General features: G+C 37.7%; 1 protein-coding gene across 10 annotated transcripts; it reads right to left on the bottom strand.

The window, feature by feature from the left end:
• Positions 1–2,539: 2,539 nt before the first annotated feature.
• LOC149607107 (uncharacterized) lies at positions 2,540–26,595 on the bottom strand. 10 transcript variants are annotated; one of them, XR_016377077.1, is made up of 11 exons: positions 23,213–23,398; positions 9,638–9,793; positions 9,540–9,596; positions 9,022–9,100; positions 8,792–8,917; positions 8,061–8,699; positions 7,869–7,989; positions 7,475–7,806; positions 7,225–7,393; positions 3,321–4,623; positions 2,540–3,242 (listed from the first exon to the last, which is right to left on the bottom strand). XR_016377077.1 is itself a non-coding variant. In XM_089860507.1 (4 exons), the coding sequence occupies exon 4, from the start codon at positions 3,239–3,241 to the stop codon at positions 2,543–2,545; it is 699 nt and encodes a 232-aa protein (XP_089716633.1). In that variant the 5' UTR covers position 3,242; positions 3,321–4,623; positions 7,225–7,393; positions 7,481–7,613; the 3' UTR covers positions 2,540–2,542. The 10 variants fall into 10 exon arrangements, 7 of the variants coding, with proteins under 7 accessions (XP_089716633.1, XP_089716632.1, XP_089716635.1 ...); XR_016377078.1 differs by having other exon boundaries at positions 8,799–8,917; XR_016377076.1 differs by having other exon boundaries at positions 8,061–8,917.
• Between the last annotated feature and the right edge of the window lie 1,213 nt (positions 26,596–27,808).

Genomic DNA, 27,808 nt, shown 5'->3' with positions numbered 1-27,808 from the left:
GTATAGGTTATCCCAAACCTTTTTGGAATTTTCACTCGTGACTTCAACCGGTTTGCATTTAATAGATCTATGATAGTTGTTGTTATACGATTCCAATAAATCCGGTAATACGTCGATGTATCTATACGTATCGTTTTGCGTGAAATATCGGTACATGCGCGCTTTCAAAGTTCGATTAAATCGTTCGACGACGCTAGATTTAACTTCCGAGTGAGTGGCGAAAAACCTAATGCGCTTACGTTTAAATTCTTCTTGTAGTTCTTTGCAAAGAAATTCCTTGCCGTGGTCGGATTGCACAATCTTGGGTTTTCTGCCCGATTCTAAAATAGATCTAAATGCGGCTACCATCGTAGAACCCTTTTTGTCCTTGGTCGCAACTGCGAACGCGAATTTGCTGAATATATCGATACAGCATAATAAATATCGATAACCGTCGTTGTGACGTTTGATGTTTTGCATGTCTGCCAAGTCAATTTGCCACTGTTCGTCTATTCCATACACTATAGTCTTGTTTCTTTTGAATTTGTATCTCGCCGGTTTGTGTAGCGTATACGTATCTTGACGCATTAAAAATTCCCGAACATCGTTCAAGTTGACGTTAATTCCCTTTGAGATAGCGGCGCGATATAGTCCATGCACGCCCCCGTAACTCCCCGGGTCTCTTTCGTTGTAGTAAATCTCTTCAAGTTTATCCATGTCTCGTACTGTTCGTGTTGTTTTGGGCGTACCCATACGCGAAGTCAAATAGTTCAATAATTATAATAATTACTAATATTAACAACGCCGTAATAACTTTGGGTGAATTTAAATATAGGGACGTTAAAACCCCGGTGGGCGCTGAATCATTACACCCTTCCATGATGATGTGTGAATGAATTGTGAAAGAATGTGCACATGGTATATTCGTTTATATCATTCTTTATTACAAAGTAATCCAATTTCCATTACCGAACATAGACTCCGGAGATGGAGGTAAAAAATCAAGTTTATGCACAACACTTGGTGAACTATTTACGCTGTCAATATTCGGTAGGCTATCTATGTTATAATGTTGTACATTTTTAATTAAGGTTTTCGGTACACTTTCACTCGAAAGCAGTTCGTAAAAGTGGTCTATTCCGGTGACAGTGTCTTTCGGTTTATTTCTTAAAGCCCTGACGGATTCGTGTAGCATGTCCACGATATTAGATCCGACGATGGGGTGACCTTTGAATATCAGTTCGCCATTAGCGGTCCAGTCAATCTTGGTGTTATTATGAATCCATTTGTATAAAGCGATTGCCTTTTTGAGGTGCGTATCTGGAATAGCGAGAGCTATTTCCGGATACCAGTCCTTCTTTTTCGGTGCCTTAACCGTTTTCTTCCTCCTCCTTTTGTTAACGGCGCTCGATAATAGATGATTATACAAATTTATCTTTTGCGATTTATTTAATTTTCTATTATTCAAAACGGCATTGGTATCTAGGTGTTCGTCAAGTTCGATTTTGGGTTGCGAATTCAATCGACGATAAACTTCCTCCGGAACGAGAATCATCTTCCTAGCCATTTCTATTAATAGCTCTACTTATGGCAGCACCCGCCGCCGTGCTCGCAAGGGATAAGAGTGGTGCTAACAAAAAAGGGAGAAAACCTCCGTTTTGAGAGAGAATCTTCTTTCGCTTCGCTACTGTTTTCTGTTGAGACAGCTTCCTTAACTTTCGCGTGTATTTCCTCAGTCGCTTCTTCTGATCATCTGATAATTTCACATTCCCGCGTAGGACATTTATACACCCCTCCGCGATGGCTTTGATGGAGTCATTACTGGCATGTTTGATTGCGTGTTTTCTCTGACTCGGATTGCACGTAGTTAAAAACTTTAAAAAATCTCGGTGCGTGTGTATTCTCTTCATTTTGGTACAAAGACGGCAGCTTCTTCTCCCGGTATAACACCCGTTCGCAGCCGATGTTCATCTGACGTGGTTGGTTTTAAATCAACCCATAAATACCCGTAATCTCTAGATATGGCTTGATGGAATGCGTCGATGACGTATTTACTGTTTGTGGGGCATATCTGTTTCGCCAAATGAAATATAGCCGATTTGTCTCGCGGAGATTTGAATATTATCAGATAGTGGGCGTTTAAATTTAATGTTCTTATTTCCTTCCCGGGATAATATAAGTTTTGCATGAGAATGAAGACCGACGTATTTTTATGATGGGATCCACGTATGAACAAATTCGTTACATCCTTGTTATTTGAAATTTCACAAAGCAAGTCATCGAGAATGACAAAGTTCTTGACATTGGGGTCTAATAGATTTACGTTTAATATACCCTCGTGAAATTCAACTGACGGGGTGTGATCCAATACCGAATTAAAAAGTTTCGGTTGATATTCTGTATAACACCATATTATTCTATCTGGTGGCGGGGTAATACATATATCTTTATGCTTAATGAGATTAGCTACAAAGAATGATTTCCCCGACTGTGTCGCCCCGGCGATAAGACCGTTAAAAGGGTGTTGTAGGCTGAAGTCCATTTTAACGAATGACACACATTTTCATATACCATTAGCTTTTATTAACAAATATTCTCTGCTCTTAAAAATAATTTTTGTTATCACACGTTTACAAAATTCATCTTCCAAAAAGGTTTTGTTTTGAAATACTTTATATATTTCAACGTAATCCAAGTTATCCACCGCGGTCTCATAGTTCATGGCCACGCGCATCTCCCAACCATCTAAACAATTGTGTTGTGTCTGGGATGGGTGATCGACACCACACCCGTAACAACATTTTTTTATATTTATACGCAATTGTTCGAGAATGCAGTTTTTAATTAACTCGCGCACGCGTTTTCCCTCGTTGAGGAGCGTAACCACGTCGTTATAGGTTGACATCAACGTCTCGGTGGCGAAGTATCCAACCGCGAAGCCCTTCTTGGTTGGTAGCATCGTGCCGTACATCACACCCGTTCCGGGATACATCACCCTGATGTCCATTATCTTGCGACCCTGGTACGTTCTCAACTCTACACGCTTCGTCTCGGAACCGGTGAAAAACCACGATGTCCCCGGTGCGTCGTTTGCCTCGAAAAAAGCTAATATTTCGGCCTTTCTTTGGTAGAGTTCGTGGAAGTCCGACTCCGCTAGGGTGATCCCCGTAGAACTATCTTGGCACCCCAGTCGTACGTCGAGATCCGGCGTAACCTCGATGCCCTTTTCCGACGATATGGGGAGGAACGTTGTGGCGGACATTCTGTCGAATTCAAAATTGTTAATTTACAATTACAACTAAATTTACAATTACTCTCGGTCTTTAAAATATTTTACTTACATTGTACTTGTCGGTCTCCTGGAACTTGCTGGTCTTCTGGTACTTGTTGGTCTCCTTCTTAGAACTTTGAGGTTGGAATGATTTTCTACTTTGGTTAGTCTGGCTATTTATAGTGCCATTATATTCTACGTCATTGTAGCTTTAACTGTGCATTTTTGGGGGTGAGTAATGGGTTTTCTGGGGCGCCACATGTCGCAATCGGGGGTAAGAATATTTTTCCATGGCGTTGGTTTTCCCCGGGTTTTCCATGACGCCCTTTTCCGGGGTTTTACCCCCACAAGTAAAAATCCATTTTTAAACTACACTAGAATTGAACTGATTTGAATTCCCACTTTTTATTTTTCTTATCCCTTATCTTATCTTAGTATTTGCGATAAAATTAAACTTCTCGAAAGTTCCAGCGTCACTGGCGCCATCTGCTCCCCCCTCGCACCACCCGCACCACTCTGCACCACTCTGCACCACCCGCCACTTGCACCACCCCTGCCTTCCACAGTGCTTGGGCTGGGAGACTCTTATGAACCCTACTATTTCATCATTGTGTTTTCCAAATCCACAATGGATTGATAGATTTTTCAGTTCCGCGACATAATCTGCGATAGATTCTCCGGGGCTTCTATGTCTTCCATTAAATTTTAATCGTTCCACTATCTTAGACGGCTTAGGATTAAAGTGCTGATTAAATAACGTAGATAACGTAGCATATGCTGATGTCATGACTGTTTCCGGATAAACTAGACTATTCAATAACGTAAGTGTCGGTGCTGGCAATACTGATAGTAATACTGCAGGTTTTTCCGCTTCAGTTATTTTATTTATTATGAAATATGCCTCCAGCCGTTGAGAGTATTGTGACCCGGGTTCGACTTCCTGATCAAAAAAATGGTAACTTGCCCATTTTGTGTGTGTTCGTGCAGGTATCCCTGGTTCCGCAATAATGTGACCTGGAATTTGTGAGAGATTCGGATTTTGGGGATCTTCTGTCATTAATAACATTGCTGCGTGGAATGTGGATCCGCCGTATTTGTTGACCAAGGTTTAAGTGTCCCTTGCCGTCGAATTAAATGTATGCACATCTCGCCTCCGTCGCCATTGTTGTGATTGTTTGTTAACGCAAGTAAAGTAATTTCTTGATAGTTCAAAAGCAGATTAACACTTTATTAATATCTTACTGGCTTGGTTAAAACTATAACGCTTGTCGTACTGTACTGTCCTAATTCTCACTCCGAAGTGCCCATCTTCCTTCTCCCTAACCATCTGGTCCCCTATCTTGCCAATCTCGTGTCGCCCTCTCGGGTCAGCCCTAGCAAACAGATTTTGGCGCGTTATACAATTTTATATACTTCATTAATGTAAAATGTTCATAATACTCCTAAAAATTAATAACTTTAAAAATAATCTCAAAAACATAAAAAAGCATAAAATTCCACCCTCTCGACACGTGCTAGGCCTAGGATGAAAAATATTTTTGTTACTGTGATATTATGTAAACTGAACTAGTTTATCTTATGAACTGAATTGATTTGAACTTAGAGAAGCTGCTGTATTAAGCCTTCAGGCAGTTCTCTATTTAATATAAGCTTCTGTATTAAGCAGACTTAGAAATAAGGATAATTTTAACTAGTCCTTGGGACCAGTGACCCCCCCTAGTGTCCTAAATAATAAACTGGTCTCCGGAGTGGTCCCAGCCTTTGTTCTCCTGTAGATTTTCAACAGGGTTGGAAATAAGGTGAATTTGGTTAGTGGTCCTCGGGACCAGTGACCCCTCATGTTGGAATTATTAAACTGGTCCTTGGGACCAGTGACCCTCACATTAATTATTATTTTACCGGTCTCACTATAAGTTAAATTTCTAAACTGGTGCGAATAAAAAGCACGTAAAGACAGTAAAAGTAGCGTATGAAAATTAAAAATAGTTAACTTTTATTTCTTATCATTATTTTTCAACTAGTTGCCACTAAATATCAATCAACATGTCTAATGATATTTGAAGTTCTGAATCCATTTCTGAACTATCCCTATTCCTTATTGCATTTTACATAAATTCGGTGGCAATATCTTTTCTCGCTATCAGTAAGCCAGATCAAAATCCTGTAATGTGACCATACACTACTGCCTAATGCAACCACTGACAACTAGTACTGACTATCGTCTAGGCTGTCGACTACAAGAGACTCATTCTAGAACAGACCCTAGTCAAGATCAATAGTCAATAGACTACAAAACTTTTGTAGGGAAGCTGTAGCCAAGGAGTACTAACTACATAAGAGTAAAATTGGTGGAAAATGTGTTGAGCTTGAAAAATTATAATAAGGAACCCCGAATTATTAAACTGGTCCCACCGTCTATTTTTTCCAAAAACGATAATTAATAAAGTGGTCCCTGGGACCACTGACCCCAGGTTTTGGAATAAATAAACTGGTCCGAGCAATTAATAAACTGGTTTTGGACTTGTAAACCTGTCTTATTTCCAACCCTGATTTTCAATTAATAAAGTGGTCCCGAGGACCAGTAACCCCCACTTTTTGAATTAAAAAACTAGTCCAAGCAATTAATAAACTGGTTTTGGACCAGTGGACGTGTGCTATTTCTAAGTCTGGTATTAAGCCTTCAGGCAGTTCACTGTTTAATCACGATGTGACGCGGTCGTTTAGACTTAACTTATTTTATACTTAAACGGAATAAAGATTATGTTTAATCGAACTTAATTAATAGTGTAATTTCTAACGAAGTAGAAATACAACATGGTGTCAGAATGAAAACTTCCTAACGTCGCGTTGTCGGATTTTTTAGCTCGTGTAAGTTCCAAATAGACTAAGGCTTAGCTCTATACCGCCGTTGTAATCGCGCAAGACTTGTGCTCCAGTGAAGTACCTAGACGTTTCGCGGAGTGCGGCTTTCGATACACTACCTATGGCTACTCCGTCCGCGCAGACATCAATCGCCTTTCAAGTCACTCCACCAAATCCGTTTAATTTCGCGTGCCCTAGCGATTGGCCTGGATGGAAGAGACGATTCGAACGTTTTCGGCGTGCTTCTGTCCTCAGTTCTAAGAATGAAGAGGACCAAATAAATGCACTAATATATCTCATGGGCGACAAAGCTGATGACATCTTTGGCTCGTTTGGACTTTCGGCAGCAACAGCCAAAGACTTCAAAGCGGTTCTTGACAAATTTTAAAAGTCACTTTATCATCCGCCGTAGTGTCATTTACGACCGCGCAAAATTCAACAGTCGATATCAACGTGACGGAGAATCAGCGGATGAATTCATTACATCAGTATATTCATTAGCGGAGCATTGCAATTATGGAAATCTCAAAGATGAGCTGATACGTGATCGAATTGTTGTTGGCATCTCTCACAAAGGTTTATTGGAACGACTTCAAGATGATGAGAATCTCACCTTAGAACAATCAGTACAGAAGGTACGCAGTTTGGAAGACCGACAGAGGGAACAATTGGATCTCCGAGGCCTATCGCAATCTCGAAACGTAGATCGAATAAGAGGTCAAAACCATAGCAACGGTAGAACAAGCCATCAATTAAAACGTGATTCAGTTAAGAACGTTCCGACAGCCAAACCACATACCAAGAAATTTGCCCATGAAGTAGTCAAACCTACAAATGGATGCAGTCGATGTGGAGTATCACAGCCACACCACAGGAGCACATGCCCTGCCAAAAGTGGCAAATGCTATCAGTGCGAACGTATGGGACACTACTCTAAGATGTGTCGAAATAAAAATCTTCACGAATTTGGCATGGAGCCTGTCTTTTTGGGATCAATTTCAACCGAAATGAACCAAGACCTAGAATTGGACGTCTATTCGCTAACCGAGTTGTTTCAAGAACCTACCGAAGACCGAGGTCCATCAACCTCGAGCCATAATGAGGCGGCATACCTGGATTCCTTCGAAAGCGAACCGATAAAGAGGTGGATGGTTGCAGTCGAAGTAAATGATGCCCAAGTACAATTCAAGATCCCTCTGACCTTATACAAATCAACGTTAAATAATGTCCAATTAAGTCCGTCTGATAAACGACTATTCGGTCCTGGTAAAACGAAGCTCACTACGGAAGGAAGACTGAGAGTAACCTTGCGGTACAGAGATACTCAAATTGAAGACTATCTCTACGTAATACACGACTTACAAGTACCTCTCCTGGGACTGGCATCTTGCGAGAACCTCAATTTGGTCAAGAAAATAGCGGAAGTTGAGACGAAACATCTGTCGATCCGGTTAAAGAATTTCCGTCATTGTTCAATGGACTCGGAAAAATAAAAATTCCCTATAAAATCCAGTTAGAACCAGATGCCCGACCATTTGCACTCTCAACGCCACGTAGAGTGCCAATCGCCCTGATGGAAGAAACGAAAGCAGAGCTAAACACGATGGTTACCAAGGGCGTAATTTCAAAAGTAGAAGAACCAACTGAATGGTGTGCCCCGATGGTGATTGTCCTCAAGAGATCGGAAGTTCCAACTACAAGGCACAAGAAGGAGAAATTAACACCTAACCTTCGCATATGTGTTGATTTTACAAACCTGAACAAATACGTCCGTCGAGAGCGCTTCCAAATGCCAGCCGTGGACCATGTTCTGGGACAACTACCGGGCGCAAAAGTTTTTTCAAAACTGGATGCCAACAGCGGATACTGGCATGTGCCTTTGGACAAGGAAACTGCGCTTTTGACAACGTTCATTACGCCGTTCGGGCGATACTTTTTAACCGCCTACCGTTTGGGTTAAGTTCGGCATCAGAACATTTCCAACGGCAGATTAGCACAATTCTGGAAGGAGCACCTGGACAAATCAACTTACAAGACGACATCCTAATTCAAGGCAGAAGTTATGAAACGCACGATGCCAATCTTAGAGCTACCTTGAGTCGCTTGCAAGCCGCCGGAGTTACACTGAATCCTGCTCTATGCCAATTCGCGGTATCAAGAGTAAAATTCGTCGGACACACAATTGACGAACATGGAATTAGCCAGGATGAAGGAAAAGTCAAGGCAATTACTCAAATGCAGATACCTCAAGACATAACTGAGCTGAGAAGATTCCTGGGGATGGCGAATTATTTGGCAAAATTCGTTCCGAAGATGTCAGACGTCGTGCAGCCACTAAACTCTCTTCTCAGCACAAAACACCAATGGTTATGGTCCGAACCGCAAGAGACAGCTTTCGCAGAAATAAAACACATCCTATCGACGAGACCGGTGTTGGCCCTGTTTGACCCAGCGAAGAAAACAATCGTGTCTGCCGACGCTTCCTCATTTGGAATAGGAGCCGTAATACGACAAGAGCAATCGAACAAGGACCTTCGAGTCGTCGCGTATGCTTCAAAAACTCTCAGCCCGGCAGAACAGAAGTACGCTCAAATAGAAAAAGAAGCGTTAGTCATGACTTGGGCATGCGAACGGTTTAAAGAATACGTATTGGGAACCCGAATCTTGATTGAAACTGACCACAAACCTCTTGTCTCGATTATGCAGACCTTATTATTGGACGAACTTTCTCCACGTTTACAACGTTTTCGTATACGCATGATCAGGTATGATTATGAAGTTCAGTACGTACCCGGAAAAGAACTTCTGATCGCCGATACGTTGTCCAGAGGTCCGTTATGAGAAATAGGCGAATCAGAACTACACTGTTAAAAAAAAGGTTCTTCGAGGGTTTTCAATATAACTCTTACGTTCTTGTTGGAACGCTAAAGGTTCCCAGACGTGGATGAAGGTTCACAGTAGAACAGGAAGGTTCTTGGCAGATCGAATCTAGTAAAAGGGTTCTTGTAATAACTTGTGGGGTTTTAATAGATCCTTCACGGTTCGTGCAAGAACATTCGGGTTCGTGCCTGAACCTTCACGGGTCGTGCAAGAACATACGGGTTCTTACTAGATCCTTGATGGTTCTTGAAAGAACATATGGGTTCTTGCGAGAACCTTCACGGTTCGTGCAAGAACATTCGGGTTCTTGCCTGAACCTTCACGGTTCGTGATAGAACATACGGGTTCTTGCGAGAACCTTCACGGTTCGTGATAGAACATACGGGTTCTTGCGAGAACCTTCACGGTTCGTGCAAGAACATTCAGGTTCTTGCCTGAACCTTCACGATTCGTGATAGAACATACGGGTTCTTACGAGAACCTTCACGGTTCGTGCAAGAACATTCGGGTTCTTGCCTGAACCTTCACGGTTCGTGATAGAACATACGGGTTCTTGCTGGATCCTTAAAGGTTCTTGAAAGAACATTTGGGTTCTTGCGAGAACCTTCACGGTTCGTAAAAGAACATTTGGGTTCTTGCGAGAACCTTCACGGTTCGTAAAAGAACGTTCAGGTTCTTGATAGATCCTTGAAAGTTTGTGAAAGAACATTCGGGTTCCTGACGAAACGTCGGGGTTCTTGATAGAAAATTCTGAGTTCGGCGGGGTGTTTGTGAGAACATTTAGCGGAGTGAAGCAACATTCTGGTTCATGAGAGAGAATTCAGGGCTAATGATAAAATGTCCTTGTAATTGAAAAATAATATAGAAATGTCTATTGTTGGAGTTGAGCCATTCAGTTTTCTTAGAACAGTGTATTTTTAACAAGGGATGTAGCCACATCGTTCGCAACTTAATTAGATTATAATTAATAAGGAATGAATAATTCACAAATCTCGGTATATGTGAATAGCCTCAAGACTCAATGGGGACTCGAATATCTAGCCCTGCCTGTCGGAATAAAACAAAAACCGGACCATGGAATGATGACTATATCCATAGAACGGGGAATTTGTTTGTCACTACTGAGATCGTTATAAACACCGTCCTAAGAGACCATTCTAAATTAACATAATTATTTACTAGCTTTTGCTTTGAAAATTCCCCTCAATTTCTGGCAAAATACATGTAGCAACGCATTAAGACTATTCTAAAAATAAAGTCAGTAGTTTTATTATAAAACAAGACGGCCCAAGGGCTCGTAATAGTAGCCATATCGTACGAGTGAATAGCCCCTCTATACCCTACCCTAACGAGTGGATAACCCCTCTATACCTTACCCTAATGAGTGAATAGCGCTATCTTTTTCAATGCTTAAATGATTTATCAAAACTGTCTTTGTACACAAAGACGCGAAAAAGTAAGAGATAAGTGTAGAAAATTAATTGTTTGAAGTAACAGATATTCAAATTTTCATTTTTGAAGACGTGATTATAAAACATCAATTATTTGAAAAAATTTCTTATCTTAGTTTTTTTCACCAAAATTCCTTAAGTAAAATATTTTATCCTTAAACATGTGCATCATTTTGCAAATAGAAAACGTATGCATTTTATTTTCTTTTTAAAATTTAGAGTTAGTTTGAGTATTCGGCCTATAAGGAGAATAAAATGGGCAGAAAATTGTTGATAGCAGACAAAATAAAACAAGCATGAAAACTTAACAAAACGTGTTCGTTTATTTTAAAGATTTCGAGGTTTCAAAAATTGACGTGTTGTATATCTCTCAAAGCTACAGATCCTTTTGACTCTAATAACTACATCACAGTCAAAGGGCGAATGTAATTTTCGGTTCGCAATATTTTCAATTTTGAAATATAAAAATAAATACTAGCTCTATTTTTCAGATATCCGAGTATTTGAACTTCCTCGAAGCAAATGTTTCTCGAAAATAAACAGTAGTATCAAGGTAGTTTCTCTGAAATTTTTGTGAAAAAAACTAAGATAAGAAATTTTTTGAAATAATTGATGTTTTATAATCACGTCTTCAAAAATGAAAATTTGAATATCTGTTACTTCAAACAATTAATTTTCTACACTTATCTCTTACTTTTTCGCGTCTTTGTGTACAAAGACAGTTTTGATAAATATCTGTCACTTCAGTCTTAATATGAATTAAAACTGTTTAGAAACTTGTATTTTAAAACGTATACTGAAAAGCAGGCGCTCCATTTAAGTCTTGTGGTGTTGCGCGTATATTAGTTACCACGTTTGAACTAACAAGGCCCTAACCATCTATTATAGAAGTATTAATCTTGATTGCTTCAACGCCCAGTCCAACTCAAATTGCCTTCCCGTCGTTTTCACGTGCAAAGCACAGTGGATGTAATAATACAAATAGATTCCGAAGACTTAGGCTAAAAAATTATTACGTAGACCTGTGTACAAAATCAATCTATACACCTGTGCACAAACATATTCCGTAGACCTGCGCTGGGTGACCACATTTCCTAAATTTTATAATTTTTCCTATTTTCGGATGTCTTCCTATTAGTTCCTATAATTTCGATAATTTTCCTATATTTTCCGATTTTTTGAAATTGTAGATATTTTGTGCGCTCTCACTTTTGGTTTTGTTATATATCACCAAAGCTATGGAAGCCTCTAAAAATATTTGTCAGGGAAGTCTGTGATGTTTTAAAGTTATAGCATATGTTTCTAAGATTACGTTCCATAAGTATGACACTTCCTATATTTCGAAATGCTAGAGACTTAATGAGAGCTAGTTCGAGAACCACGCGAGAATTGACTACACGCGATTTTCTACTCCATCTTCCTATTTAGTCTGTACTAAGCCTTTGACAGGGCCTCATCAGGCGTCGCTTTACGAGAAGCTATGACGTTTCATTTACGTCACTTCGAGACAAGCTCTCAGTTTCCAGTGACAAATTTATGTAACATATCTTACGAACTTATGGTTATAATTAAACCAAAGCTCCTTTGTAAATCTTGTCTTATTACTTTCAAAGCATTTGCAACCTATAGTTTGCTATTTTTTCAAGAGTAGTTCTCTTGTATTTTCCTGTTTTTTTAATTATACATCTATATCTATATAAATCAAAGTCCTGACCGACTGACAGACTGACTGATAATCATCGCCGAGCCCAAACCGCTGGCCCCAGAAGGCTGAAATCTTGGAGGAACGTTACTCGTAAGTAGTAGGCGCGTACTAAGAAAGATTTTTCCAATCCGCCGCCATCTTCATAAATGGCGCCCAGAAATGTAACAAATCTTCTCTTTGTAAGAAAGTCCGTGAGTTTCAACCGATTTCACAAATATTTAGTACACTGGATTCCTTTAACCTATAGACGGGCTATATGGTCTTTCGGGATCGATTTGTTGCCATCATTTTAAATGGCGGCCAGATATTTAAAAACCTTTTTTTATAGAATGTCTTCGTGTAAAGTAATAAAAAATGTCCCGACGAGCTGATGGGCGACGCCGAGTGCCTTCGCTCCTAGGATGCTACAAAAATATTAGTCGAATCAGTAAAATGTACCCATACTTGATGGAAGTTCTTGCTACACTCAAGCGATGCCGCGGGTAACAGCTAGTCTCCCATAATTTCCTGTAAATCAATTGTAAATTTCCTATTTTCCTATAACTATTACAAGGTTATTTGTGGTCACCCTGAGTGCACAAACATATTTCGTAGATAACATAGACTTATGAAAACACATGTCATATAATTGTGTACAAACAGATCCCGTAGACTTGTGCACAAACAGATCCGTTAGAATTGCACAAACAGATCCCTTAGAATTGTGCACAAACAGATCTCTTAGAATTGAACACAAACTGATGTCATAGACTTGCGCACAAAATGATGTCATAGACTTACGCACAAACAGATGTCATAAACTTGTGCAAAAAGAGATGTTATATACCTGTACACAAAAAGATTCCATGGACCTCTGCACAAAAACATTCCATACCCCTATGCTCAAAAATATGCTCAAGAATATCTCGTACACCAGTGCACAAAAATACTGCATATCCATTTGCACAAAAATATCCCGTATCCATTTGCAGAAAAATGTTCTTTAGACCTGTGCACAAACAGATGCAGTGGCCTTTGCAAAGACAGATTCCTTAGACCTCTGCACAAACCGATTCAGTAGGCTTGTGCACAAAAATATTCCGTAGACCTGTGCACAAAAATATTCCGTAGACCTGTGCACAAAAATATTCCGTAGACCTGTGCACAAACAGATACCGTAGACATATGCACAAACAGATTCCGGATACTTGGACACAAACGGAAGTCACAGGGTTGTGCACAAACAGATGTCATAGACTTGCACAAAAAATACATCATAGACTTGCGCAATAAGAGATGTCAAGGATATGTGCACATCAGATTCCACGGACTAGTGCACAAACAGAAGTCTTAGACTTGTTTACAAACAGAAGTCATAGACCTGTTTCCATAAAGATTCCATACCCATTTGCACAAAACAATTTCATACCCATTTGCACGAAACGATTCCATACCCATTTGCACAAAACGATTCTATAGACCTGTGCACAAAAATATTCCATAGACCTGTGCCCAAAGAGATTCCATAAAACTGTGCACAAAACAATATGCCGTAGGCCTGTGCACAAACAGATGCCGTAGACCTGTAAGGAAACAGATTCCGTAAACCTGTGCACAAACAGATGCCGTAGACCTGTAAGGAAACAGATTCCGTAAACCTGTGCACAAACAGATGCCGTAGGCCTGTGTACAAACAGATTCCGGAGATCTGTGCACAGATTCTGTAGCCATGTGCACAAACAAATTGCGTAGACTTGTGGAAGTCACAGGCTTGTGCACAACAGATGTCATAGACATGTTCAAACCAGATTCCATAGTTTTGTGCACAAACAGAAGTCATAGACATGTGCACAAAAAACATTCTATAGACTTGTGCACATCAAGTTTCCATAGACCTGTGCACAAAAGATTTCATGAAGATGTGCACAAAATATTTCATGGAACTGTGCACAAAACATATATGCTTGTGAACATAAAGATTCCATAGACCTGCGCGCTAAAGATTCCATAGACCTGTGTACATAAAGATTTCATACCCATAGCACAAAACTATTCCATAACCATTTGCACAGAAATATTTCCTAGACCTGCGCACAAAACATTTCATAAAACTGTGCTGTGCACGAAAATATTCCATTGACCTAAGCACAAAATATTCTATTGGCTTTTGTATAAACATATGACATAGACCTGTGTACAAAAATATTCCATGGACCTGTGCACAAAAACATGCCTTGGACCTGTTCAGAAACATTCCATACCCCTATATGCTCAAAAATATTCCACACCCATTTGCACAAACATTTTCCGTAGACCCGTGCACAAACAGATGCCGTAGACTAGCGCATAAACAGATTCCATAGATTTGCGCACAAATATATTACGTAGACTCGTGCACAAATAGATTCCACAGACTTGTACACAAACAGAAGTCACACGGTTTTGCACAATCCGATATTATAGACTTGTGCACAAACAGAAGTCATATGCTTGCGTAAAAAACTGATTTCATAGACTTCCTCAAAAAGAGATGTCATCGACATTTGCACAAGATATTCCGTAGACTTGTGTACATAAAGATTCTTCAGACTTGTGCACAAACATATTTTGTAGACCTGTACACACAGATACCATAGACTTGTGCAAAAATAGATGTCAAATATTTGTGCAAAAACACATACCTTAGACTTTTGCACAAACTGATGCCATAGACTTGTGCACAATCATATGTCCTAGACCGGTGTACAAAACATTCTATAGATTTGTGCACAAACATGAGTCATATACCTGTACACAAAAATATTCCACGGACTTCTGCACAAAAACATTCCATATACCTGTACACAAAAATAATCCATGGACCTCTGCACAAAAACATTCCATATCCCTATGCTCAAAAATGTTCCTTACCCATCTACACAAAAATATTCCGTACACCTGTGCACAAAAATATTCCGTACAATTGTGCATAAAAATATTCCGTACACCAATGCATAAAAATATTTCGTACACTTGTGCACAAATAGAATCACAGGCTTGTGCACAAAGAAATGTCGGAGGCTCGCGCAAAAAGAGATGTTATAGGCATGTGCACATCAGATTCCATAGAGTTATGCACAAACATTTTCAATGCCCCTATGCTCAAACAGATTTCAAACCCTTATGCTCAAAAAGATTCCATACCCATTTGCACAAAAATGATACGTAGACCCGTGCTCAAAAATATTCCGTAGACCTTTGCTCAGACAGAAGTCACTCGCGTGTGCACAAACAGATGTCATAGACTTGTGCACAAAGAGATGTTATAGACTTGTTCACACAAGGTGTTATAGACTTGTTCACAAGCAGGTGTTATAGAATTGATCACAAGCAGGTGTTATAGAATTGATCACAAACAGGTGTTATAGACTTGTTCACAAACAGATGATTTAGACTTGTGCACAAACAGATGCTTTAGACCGGTGTACAAAACATTCTATAGATTTGTGCACAAACATGAGTCATATACCTGTACACAAAAATATTCCACGGACTTCTGCACAAAAACATTCCATATACCTGTACACAAAAATAATCCATGGACCTCTGCACAAAAACATTCCATATCCCTATGCTCAAAAATGTTCCTTACCCATTTACACAAAACTATCACGTACACCTGTGCACAAAAATATTCGGTATCCATTTTCACAAAAATATTCCGTACACCTGTGCACAAAAATATTCCAAATCCATTTTCACCATAATATTCCATACACCTATACACAAAAATATTCCGTACACCTGTGCACAAAAATATTCCGTACAATTGGGCATAAAAATATTCCGTACACCAATGCATAAAAATATTTCGTACACTTGTGCACAAATAGAATCACAGGCTTGTGCACAAAGAAATGTCGGAGACTCGCGCAAAAAGAGATGTTATAGACATGTGCACATCAGATTCCATAGAGTTATGCACAAACATTTTCAATGCCCCTATGCTCAAACAGATTTCAAACCCTTATGCTCAAAAAGATTCCATACCCATTTGCACAAAAATGATACGTAGACCCGTGCTCAAAAATATTCCGTAGACCTTTGCTCAGACAGAAGTCACTCGCGTGTGCACAAACAGATGTCATAGTTTTGTGCACAAACTGATGCCATAGACTTGTGCACAATCATATGTCCTAGACCGGTGTACAAAACATTCTATAGATTTGTGCACAAACATGAGTCATATACCTGTACACAAAAATATTCCACGGACTTCTGCACAAAAACATTCCATATACCTGTACACAAAAATAATCCATGGACCTCTGCACAAAAACATTCCATATCCCTATGCTCAAAAATGTTCCTTACCCATTTACACAAAACTATCACGTACACCTGTGCACAAAAATATTCGGTATCCATTTTCACAAAAATATTCCGTACACCTGTGCACAAAAATATTCCAAATCCATTTTCACCATAATATTCCATACACCTATACACAAAAATATTCCGTACACCTGTGCACAAAAATATTCCGTACAATTGTGCATAAAAATATTCCGTACACCAATGCATAAAAATATTTCGTACACTTGTGCACAAATAGAATGACAGGCTTGTGCACAAAGAAATGTCGGAGGCTCGCGCAAAAAGAGATGTTATAGACATGTGCACATCAGATTCCATAGAGTTATGCACAAACATTTTCAATGCCCCTATGCTCAAACAGATTTCAAACCCTTATGCTCAAAAAGATTCCATACCCATTTGCACAAAAATGATACGTAGACCCGTGCTCAAAAATATTCCGTAGACCTTTGCTCAGACAGAAGTCACTCGCGTGTGCACAAACAGATGTCATAGACTTGTGCACAAAGAGATGTTATAGACTTGTTCACACAAGGTGTTATAGACTTGTTCACAAGCAGGTGTTATAGAATTGATCACAAGCAGGTGTTATAGAATTGATCACAAACAGGTGTTATAGACTTGTTCACAAACAGATGATTTAGACTTGTGCACAAACAGATGCTTTAGACCGGTGTACAAAACATTCTATAGATTTGTGCACAAACATGAGTCATATACCTGTACACAAAAATATTCCACGGACTTCTGCACAAAAACATTCCATATACCTGTACACAAAAATAATCCATGGACCTCTGCACAAAAACATTCCATATCCCTATGCTCAAAAATGTTCCTTACCCATTTACACAAAACTATCACGTACACCTGTGCACAAAAATATTCGGTATCCATTTTCACAAAAATATTCCGTACACCTGTGCACAAAAATATTCCAAATCCATTTTCACCATAATATTCCATACACCTATACACAAAAATATTCCGTACACCTGTGCACAAAAATATTCCGTACAATTGGGCATAAAAATATTCCGTACACCAATGCATAAAAATATTTCGTACACTTGTGCACAAATAGAATCACAGGCTTGTGCACAAAGAAATGTCGGAGACTCGCGCAAAAAGAGATGTTATAGACATGTGCACATCAGATTCCATAGAGTTATGCACAAACATTTTCAATGCCCCTATGCTTAAACAGATTTCAAACCCTTATGCTCAAAAAGATTCCATACCCATTTGCACAAAAATGATACGTAGACCCGTGCTCAAAAATATTCCGTAGACCTTTGCTCAGACAGAAGTCACTCGCGTGTGCACAAACAGATGTCATAGACTTGTGCACAAACTGATGCCATAGACTTGTGCACAATCATATGTCCTAGACCGGTGTACAAAACATTCTATAGATTTGTGCACAAACATGAGTCATATACCTGTACACAAAAATATTCCACGGACTTCTGCACAAAAACATTCCATATACCTGTACACAAAAATAATCCATGGACCTCTGCACAAAAACATTTCATATCCCTATGCTCAAAAATGTTCCTTACCCATTTACACAAAACTATCACGTACACCTGTGCACAAAAATATTCGGTATCCATTTTCACAAAAATATTCCGTACACCTGTGCACAAAAATATTCCAAATCCATTTTCACCATAATATTCCATACACCTATACACAAAAATATTCCGTACACCTGTGCACAAAAATATTCCGTACAATTGTGCATAAAAATATTCCGTACACAATGCATAAAAATATTTCGTACACTTGTGCACAAATAGAATCACAGGCTTGTGCACAAAGAAATGTCGGAGGCTCGCGCAAAAAGAGATGTTATAGACATGTGCACATCAGATTCCATAGAGTTATGCACAAACATTTTCAATGCCCCTATGCTCAAACTGATTTCAAACCCTTATGCTCAAAAAGATTCCATACCCATTTGCACAAAAATGATACGTAGACCCGTGCTCAAAAATATTCCGTAGACCTTTGCTCAGACAGAAGTCACTCGCGTGTGCACAAACAGATGTCATAGACTTGTGCACAAACTGATGCCATAGACTTGTGCACAATCATATGTCCTTGACCGGTGTACAAAACATTCTATAGATTTGTGCACAAACATGAGTCATATACCTGTACACAAAAATATTCCACGGACTTCTGCACAAAAACATTCCATATACCTGTACACAAAAATAATCCATGGACCTCTGCACAAAAACATTCCATATCCCTATGCTCAAAAATGTTCCTTACCCATTTACACAAAACTATCACGTACACCTGTGCACAAAAATATTCGGTATCCATTTTCACAAAAATATTCCGTACACCTGTGCAGAAAAATATTCCAAATCCATTTTCACCATAATATTCCATACACCTATACACAAAAATATTCCGTACACCTGTGCACAAAAATATTCCGTACAATTGTGCATAAAAATATTCCGTACACCAATGCATAAAAATATTTCGTACACTTGTGCACAAATAGAATCACAGGCTTGTGCACAAAGAAATGTCGGAGGCTCGCGCAAAAAGAGATGTTATAGACATGTGCACATCAGATTCCATAGAGTTATGCACAAACATTTTCAATGCCCCTATGCTCAAACAGATTTCAAACCCTTATGCTCAAAAAGATTCCATACCCATTTGCACAAAAATGATACGTAGACCCGTGCTCAAAAATATTCCGTAGACCTTTGCTCAGACAGAAGTCACTCGCGTGTGCACAAACAGATGTCATAGACTTGTGCACAAAGAGATGTTATAGACTTGTTCACACAAGGTGTTATAGACTTGTTCACAAGCAGGTGTTATAGAATTGATCACAAACAGGTGTTATAGACTTGTTCACAAACAGATGATTTAGACTTGTGCACAAACAGATGCTTTAGACTTGTGCACAAACAGATGTTTTAGTCTTGTGCACAAAGAGATGTTTTTGTCTTGTGTACAAACAGATGTTTTAGTCTTGTGTACAAACAGATGTTTTAGACTTGTGCACAAACAGATGTTTTAGGCTTGTGTACAAACAGATTTTTTAGACTTGAGCATAAACAAATGTTATTGACTTGCGCAAAAAGAGATGTCATAGAAATGAGCAAATCAGATTCCATAGACCTGTGCACAAACAGAGGTCGTAGACCTGTGAACAAACAGAAGTCGTAGACCTGTGCACAAACAGAAGTCGTAGACCTGTGCAAATAAAGATTTTTCACTTGGACAAATAAAGATTCTTCAGACTTGTGTGTGCACATAATGATTCTTCAGACTTGTGTGCACATAAAGATTCTTCAGACTTGTGTGCACATAAAGATTCTTCAGACTTGTGTGCACATATTGATTCTTCAGACTTGTGTGCAACTAAAGATTCTTCAGACTGTGTGCACATAATGATTCTTCAGACTTGTGTGCACATAAAGATTCTTCAAACTTGTGTGCACATAAAGATTCTTCAGACTTGTGTGCACATAAGGATTCTTCAAACTTGTGCAAATAAAGATTCTTCAAACTTGTGCACATAAATATACCATAGACCCATGAACAAAAAATTCCATAGACCTGTGCACAGAAGATTCCATACTCCTATACTCAAAAGGATTCCATGCAGATTTGCACAAAAACATTCCGTAGACCTGTGTAAAACAATATTCCATAGGCCTGTGTAAAACAATATTCCAGAGGCCTGTGTAAAACAATATTCCATAGGCCTGTGCACGAAATGATTGCATAGGCCTCTGCACAAAGAGATTTTATACTCCTTTGCACAAAAATATTCTGTAGGTCTGCGCTTAAACAGATTCCGTAGACTTGTACACAAACAGATGTTATAGTTTAGACTCGTGTAAAAATTTAATTACCTATAATTGGTAATTATCTTTAATTGCTTATTTTGTTTAATTATATTTAATTGCTTATTTTGTTTAATTAAGTTTAATCCGTACTTCGCAACTAAATTAGTTGGACGCGCAATAGTTATAATGACAATTAAGCTAGCTAATTGCCCTACCAATTTGATTATCCGCAGTAAAACGACGTAAGTCCTAGAATGACTTTCTTTATTACTTAACCCAAGCAAAAAAGTCTTAAGTTCCACAGTTTAAAGGTAAACCACGTAATTCGGAGCAGGTACTTAAAACTATTAAAAACAATACTTAAACTTTGTTTTTCTTAATGAAACAAAAATTGGCGCCCACTTTAAAAATGGGGCTTTCATTTAAGACCGTTTTCAAATCTATCAAACGTATAGTTATTTTTGTAAGGGTAGTTACAAAATGGGTAAGTTTGGAAAATTTCCCATGTTATTTCTATGGAGATTCTCTAGTTTTTCGCCAAAATCTGTGATTAATTTTATGGAAATGAAAACCACCCTTAGCAACTTTATGCTTTATAAAATAAACTATTAGGTGGATCATCTTGAAATTTTTACCACATACTAAGGGCCCGGATTTTAGTTCAGTAGAAAAATTTCGAAACAATAAACTTAATACGAAAAAAGTTAAAACCAATCCAAAAACCTTCCTTATACATTAAAGCCGTCATCAGGCCTTATCTAAGGGAGCTACCGCTCCCTTAGAATTTACCGTGCATAAAATCAGAGTGAATAGCCCCTCGATTCCCTACTCTAAAGTCTAAACAGTGATTAAATTATAACCGTATAAATTTACTTATGCTGTAATTCTAATATTCCGGCGAATCGAAGAACAGATAGTTTTTAGTGATAATCCCCTCGATGAGTTTACAACATAGACTTATGCCGATGCACACTTATCGCATCTTATAAATTTCTAACAAGGACTTATGCCCAGAAACTTTTGAAAGAGAAAGTTTAGTTATAGTGATTACGCATTTTAGTGATTATCCCCTCGAATTACCTTTAGCAATGCTAAAATGATCAAACGCATAACGCTCATTTAACACTATGTTAGCTCTATCTAAACCCACATTTGAATTAACCGCCAAAACGTTCCAGTCAAACATAACATAGATGACGATAGCTACCGAACGAGAACGAAACACATGAGGATTGAGGTAGGAAACTGGGAAAATCGTTATCTATTTAATTAGCACATACATAAAAAAAATATATAAAAACCCCAAACATACAAATTCATAAGTATCCGACCCCACAGATAAAAATTCAAAAGTTTCCGACCCCACAGATTAAGAGGTACCCCACCCCACATCACCCCGACATTTTAGAGATAAGAATAAATAATAAAAAACTCGAGGTTTCTATCAAGTCTCTATGGTTGAGTGGGTAGAATGTTTGTCTACTACACCAGCGGCCCGGGTTCGAATCCCGGGTCTAACCTGAAAATTTTTTAATTAAAATTAAATCTCTAACCGAGCCCAGTAACCCCTATGGGTGGGTTGTGGTAATATAAAGTTCCTTTTAAGCTAAAATCTGACGATAACGAAGCGACAACCCCGGCCACTACTACTACTACTACTACGGTCGGACGGCTCGGGTCAAACTAAGAGCCTATCGTATACTACGATATGGCTAAAAACGTCTTGGTTTGGACCAAGGCCGAAAAAACAAACGATATGTGTGAGGTTTATCAATTGGCTGAAGTTCAGATATTGCAATTTTTTAGTTATTTTTATCCATTTAATCCTTAATCAATATTAAATTCAATCAACTGATTTTACTGTTAATCGATCTATTCCCTCTAAATTAATTGAAAAAATTACATATCTACGCTTTTTCAAGAACAATTACATTTTCCGAAAACATTTTATCATGAAATTAATTATTTTGAAAGGAGTACGTGTTGAGGGATCAATATTGAATATTTGAAATACTGTGTCTAAAAAGACCAAGCGAACTTTGACATAATTCGAAAGGAAAATGTAAATATTTAGTGGATGCCAAACCAGGGTTGTTGCACGAATTCATACATTTAATTTCGTATATTCGAAATGCTACATTTCTAATGTCGCGACTATGAAAGAAAGGTTGCACTGCATTGCCCTCTTCGTACTTTAGACTTTCTTGGGGGGGGGGGGGTTAAGTTAAGTGTGACCTTCTTCGTTTAACTGGTATTGAATGGAAATGAATATAACAAGCCATTGGTACTGAAACGTATTTCTTTTTATGTAATCTTTACCTTTACCTTTGGTTATATTTATACCGATATCATATTTTTCCAGTGCTACAGATAGCTACCTACTAACAAAAACCACACAGGATAAACGATGTTGCTATGTCTTAAGTATACGGCATTCGTTTATTAACTAGTCTGAACAAAATAAATTTAAATTATCATATTTTTTTTAACATCAGTCTTCTTAGCAACATACCGATTTAAGTTTTTTTTTTTATGCAAACTTGAAAATTTGTCAAGCCAGCAACAATTAAAACTATGTCCGTCAAGGTGCTTACACGAAATCCCTTCAAAATAATTAATTTCATGATAAAATGTTTTCGGAAAATGTAATTGTTCTTGAAAAAGCGTAGATATGTAATTTTTTCAATTAATTTAGAGGGAATAGATCGATTAACAGTAAAATCAGTTGATTGAATTTAATATTGATTAAGGATTAAATGGATAAAAATAACTAAAAAAATTGCAATATCTGAACTTCAGCCAATTGATAAACCTCACACATATCGTTTGTTTTTTTATAATATCTGATACTTCAGTCTTAATGTAATTAAATTTTGAATAATTATGTTTGCTTTACCGTCATACATTTGGGGTTGATCTATTTATAATTGCTTAAAGAAGTACTTAAGTATCGTTAATTACATTTAACTTATATCCAATAACATTGATTTCGATAAGCATATAATGTTGCACTTTATTTATGAAAGAAGCTTAAAAACGACGGTATTTGAAATATGGAAGAAAAATATTTGTTTCGTACACTGTATACTTGTACAGTGGTGTCGAGATCAGACCAACAGCCTCCTTTATGTAAAACCCCCAATACTGCCAACGGGTGATGTCATACTATACAGGGTGTAAATAAATGTTTAGAATTCATGTTTTATTGTATGCAAGTGACAACGAGTGACAAGGTACAAAAAGAATACTGGAGAATGCAACAAAATATTTTAAAGCACTGTCCTACGATTAGTCTTAGAACGTGGGCCTCAAACTACAACCTCTTAACTGTTTGGTAAACACCTCAACGTAAATATTCGACGTTTCTACCATTGTGGTTTAGGCACTCTTCCAGACGACTGTCCATGTCTTGCAATACATTTGCAAGCAGTAAACTCATGACGCATGGTAAGACTAATGGTATTGCCGTGTTACGAAATCCTCGTCCGTTAAGGGTTGATGTAGGGGGGTATGGTAATGCCGGTAATGATGCCCTTGTAAACTGGCACAAACAGTAGAATGGCTTAGTGCAACTTCTAGTTCCACCGCTCTACTATTAGCATGAATTGGCTTCAAAACGTGCTACGATGTCAAAATCTCTATCCTCATTACAGACTATACAGTCTCTTCTACGTTCACGATCTTGCACTACCGAAGTCACGAAGGTGCTCGCCAATGTCGGTAAAGGTGCTTCGCACCGAATGTTGTCGGTGTCGAAACCGTTCGGCATAAAACACTGCCTTTAGTTGAACGTTACTGCGACCTTCACCCAAAATAAACATCCTGTCCAATTTGTCCTGGTTAGAACAGGTTGGCATTTTGCTAGGAAACGAGACTAACTACTGTAATTCTACTACTTAGCTCCTACACTGAAGACCCTGTATATCAAAAGGGACCGGAAGTACCTCAAAGTTGAGTTTTCAAATATTGCCAGATTGAGCAGGTCATGGGATTTAAAGTGATGAAGGTCGCTTTAACGTTCAACAAGTGAGACCGCAGGTATGTTTTTGGTGCTCCAATGTCCTCACCCGATAGGTCCAAACAATTACCATCCTGGTTTTTCGGCTCAGCGTTGCGGTATTGCCGGTTCCATTAGAAATACAAGGTCTGTAGGGTTACAATTGTAACAATACTCCTGTTAAAAAGGCACACATACTGTACCCCAAAAAAACTTAAATTTCGCGCCTTTTCAATAGCTCTCTTTTCAATATGGGAAAAATGATTTTAAATGACAATTTTTTAAGTGTAAGAATTAAACAGGAAAATGGAGGCTGAGTGAAAGATAAGTGTAGTTTTAATTATAATTTGTTAGTTTAATTATAAGGTATCCATGAATTTACCAAAAACATTCGTGTTTTGGGTTAATTTCACATTAATTATACTTGATTAAGTTTAATTTAACGGTTTATCTAGTGTGGATTTAGTTTATAATACAAGTTTCAATGAAATATTAACTTTAATTGCAATTACTCTAAAATATGTATGCGCTTTTGATGTATTTTAATGATGAATTAAATTAATTCGAAAGTGAAATAGGAAACATCTGTGGCTGTGCGAAAAACTTGCGTTGTTTTAATCTTAATTTGAGCGCAGTTCAGGAGAGTCGATTAAGCTTAAAATTGTAATTTATTGGAATTTTTTTCCCTAATTGGAACGTTTTGTGCAGTTTAACATTTTTGCCACAGTCATTATTTTACCCTAAACTTTTGAATTTCGCGCCAATTAATGTACTTTAAACATAGTTGAAATTAACTGAAGTGTGAAATAGAAAACATTAGGATTTACCAACGGCTTGGGTAGTTTTAATCTTAATTAAACAGTTTATTTAAAATTTACTTGAGCTTTTAATCCAAAAAATTAATACTTTTGGTTTAATTTCACGTTAATTATATTTAATTGATTTAAAATTAACGTAGGATTGTGTTTCGGCAGTGTACTTTTAGGTTAACAATGACTTTCAATATATGCTTAACCTTAATTGCAATTTTTAGTGGGTTTTGAATCTTATTTTACCTTAAAGTTTCGAATTTCGCGCCTATTAATGTACTTTAAAGATAATTTAAATTAACTAAGTATGAGATAGAAAACATGGGGCTATACTAACAGCTTGTGCAGTTTTAATCTTAATTAAGTATTTTATTTCAAAGTTACTCGAGTTCTCATCCAAATATGTATATTTCATGTTTAAATTCACGTTAGTTATACTTAATTAAGTGGAAATTAATGAAGGATTGAGGTTTGGCAGTGTTTATTTGGCTTATAAAATGAGTTTCAAATCACCTTAATTGTGGAGTTTTTCATTCTTGCCAACACAATGTGTTAAATTTTTATCATACCACGTGCTAAATTTGCGGTAACATAAAGATCATCTATAACATATGTTAATGAATGATGTGATTCTATAGTTTAGCAACTTTGGCTTCAATAACAGTAATTAAATTAAATACCTAAACAATTCATAGCAATTTAGACAAATAAACAAACGGCAATGTGAAATGTGGAGATAGCGAACAACGTAACCCTCCGTTGCTGACGTGGTTACGTTGGAAAAATCTGCGCTGATGTAAACATGGAAATTATTTGACTAGTTAAATTACATAACGACACTGTCCTCCTGGATTAATCAGCACCACTGTTACTTATATTTATGAATTAACAAAATCCACTGTTGGTAACAAATAGTTAAACTGCGCTAACGTTAACACCACGACTCTGCCAGTCTGCCGTAGGGAAAACATATTAAACTTTCTGTCATCTTACCAGTAGTATTTTGAAGTTTTCGACCTTTTCACAGGGTGAAAAGCACTATCTTTATTTCAACACGTTAATAATTTGAATAGGTATGCCATTTTTTACATCAAATTGGAAGCCCACACACACGTTAAATACATGGAAATTATTTGACTAGTTAAATTACATAACGACACTGTCCTCCTGGATTAATCAGCACCACTGTTACTTATATTTATGAATTAACAAAATCCACTGTTGGTAACAAATAGTTAAACTGCGCTAACGTTAACACCACGACTCTGCCAGTCTGCCGTAGGAAAAACATATTAAACTTTTTGTCATCTTACCAGTAGTATTTTGAAGTTTTCGATCTTTTCACAGGGTGAAAAGCACTATCTTTATTTCAACACGTTAATAATTTGAATAGGTATGCCATTTTTTACATCAAATTGGAAGCCCACACACACGTTAAATACAGCATAAAAAACCTAGGGTTAACCCGGTTAGGCTATGTTTGTAGCATAAAATTGAGCAGACTATATGGAGGATTCCAAAACAAATGAGAGCTGGAAATCAGCCTTTTTAATAATCTTTAAAGAGGAAAGACACTATATGAGAATATAATTACATAGAGTAACTAAGATAGGGTAATGGCAGCCCTCTGCCTTCGACTGTATTAAGCTCTATGGGAAAATAACATGGAGTGCCTTTAGTCTATACAACTTAACCCTTGGCCGTAAAGAACGTCGAAAAACTTACTTCAAAAGATATAGAAACCTCTATTAACTGTAATTATTTACCTGAATTAATTTTTTAGCCGAAAATTCGACCTGATATCAAAGTATTTGTTCTTAAGAGTGTTATAGATAATTTGCAAATCCAATCAAAGGTGTTCAAGCTCGGACAAAATACCAAAGTAATTAATTCTAGTTGCCTTACTGTCGTCTGCTATGAAATTAGGAATTTTCCACATAAAAGCAAACGTTTGAAATATATCAACGTAACTTGTTAGCACCCACAAACCTAGGCCTTTCTAGTTTTCAACGAGAACGAAATGAAGAAATAGGTTTAAGCGCGCTATAAGGTTAGGCTGACTTCTGACCCAAAAGTAATTTTTGACGTACTATCTTAATTAGTTAAATTACAAAAATTAGAATTCATTAATTAAAAATCGAAACAGGTAAGTTTCTCATTTAAGAAATGCTTGTTAATTTAGAAGTATTCCGAAAACTAACTTCGGTATAGTTTTTCCGTATGGCCGGCTTCAATTGCCTTAAAAAACCGAAAATTTTTTAATGCTTTTTCTATGGGACGCTAACCCTAAAAACTGTGAATTTTCATTTAACATTACGGAAGGGTGTCAAGTCATATCTACAAGGGCCTACCGGCTCTGTAGAATAATTGCTTTTGCTTTCAAAATTTCCCTTGATTTTTTAAATTTCGAAATAGAGGAGTGCTATTGAAATTTTGAGTGACAAAAATCGTTTAAGCTGACGAGCTTGAAGATTTTATAGGGAGTAGGACATACCTTAGTACCATAAAGCTCTTCCTTTAAGAAATGAACGATCGGGAAAATAATTTTACCACAGTCTTTCATTCGCCCTTCAATGACGAGCGAAATCTTTGGTACTACGACAGTAATAATACAGGGCAGGTCAAACTAATAGCCTCATCGTTAGATCATCACAAAAGGTGATTCCATTTAAATCCAACAGCTCCG

This window comes from Phalangium opilio, unplaced genomic scaffold (assembly GCF_054372755.1).
Source record: "Phalangium opilio isolate 3A_F unplaced genomic scaffold, DU_Popi_V2 ptg000352l_1, whole genome shotgun sequence".
Classification (NCBI taxonomy): Eukaryota; Metazoa; Arthropoda; class Arachnida; order Opiliones; family Phalangiidae; genus Phalangium; species Phalangium opilio.
This window is presented reverse-complemented; position numbering and strand designations above follow the sequence as displayed.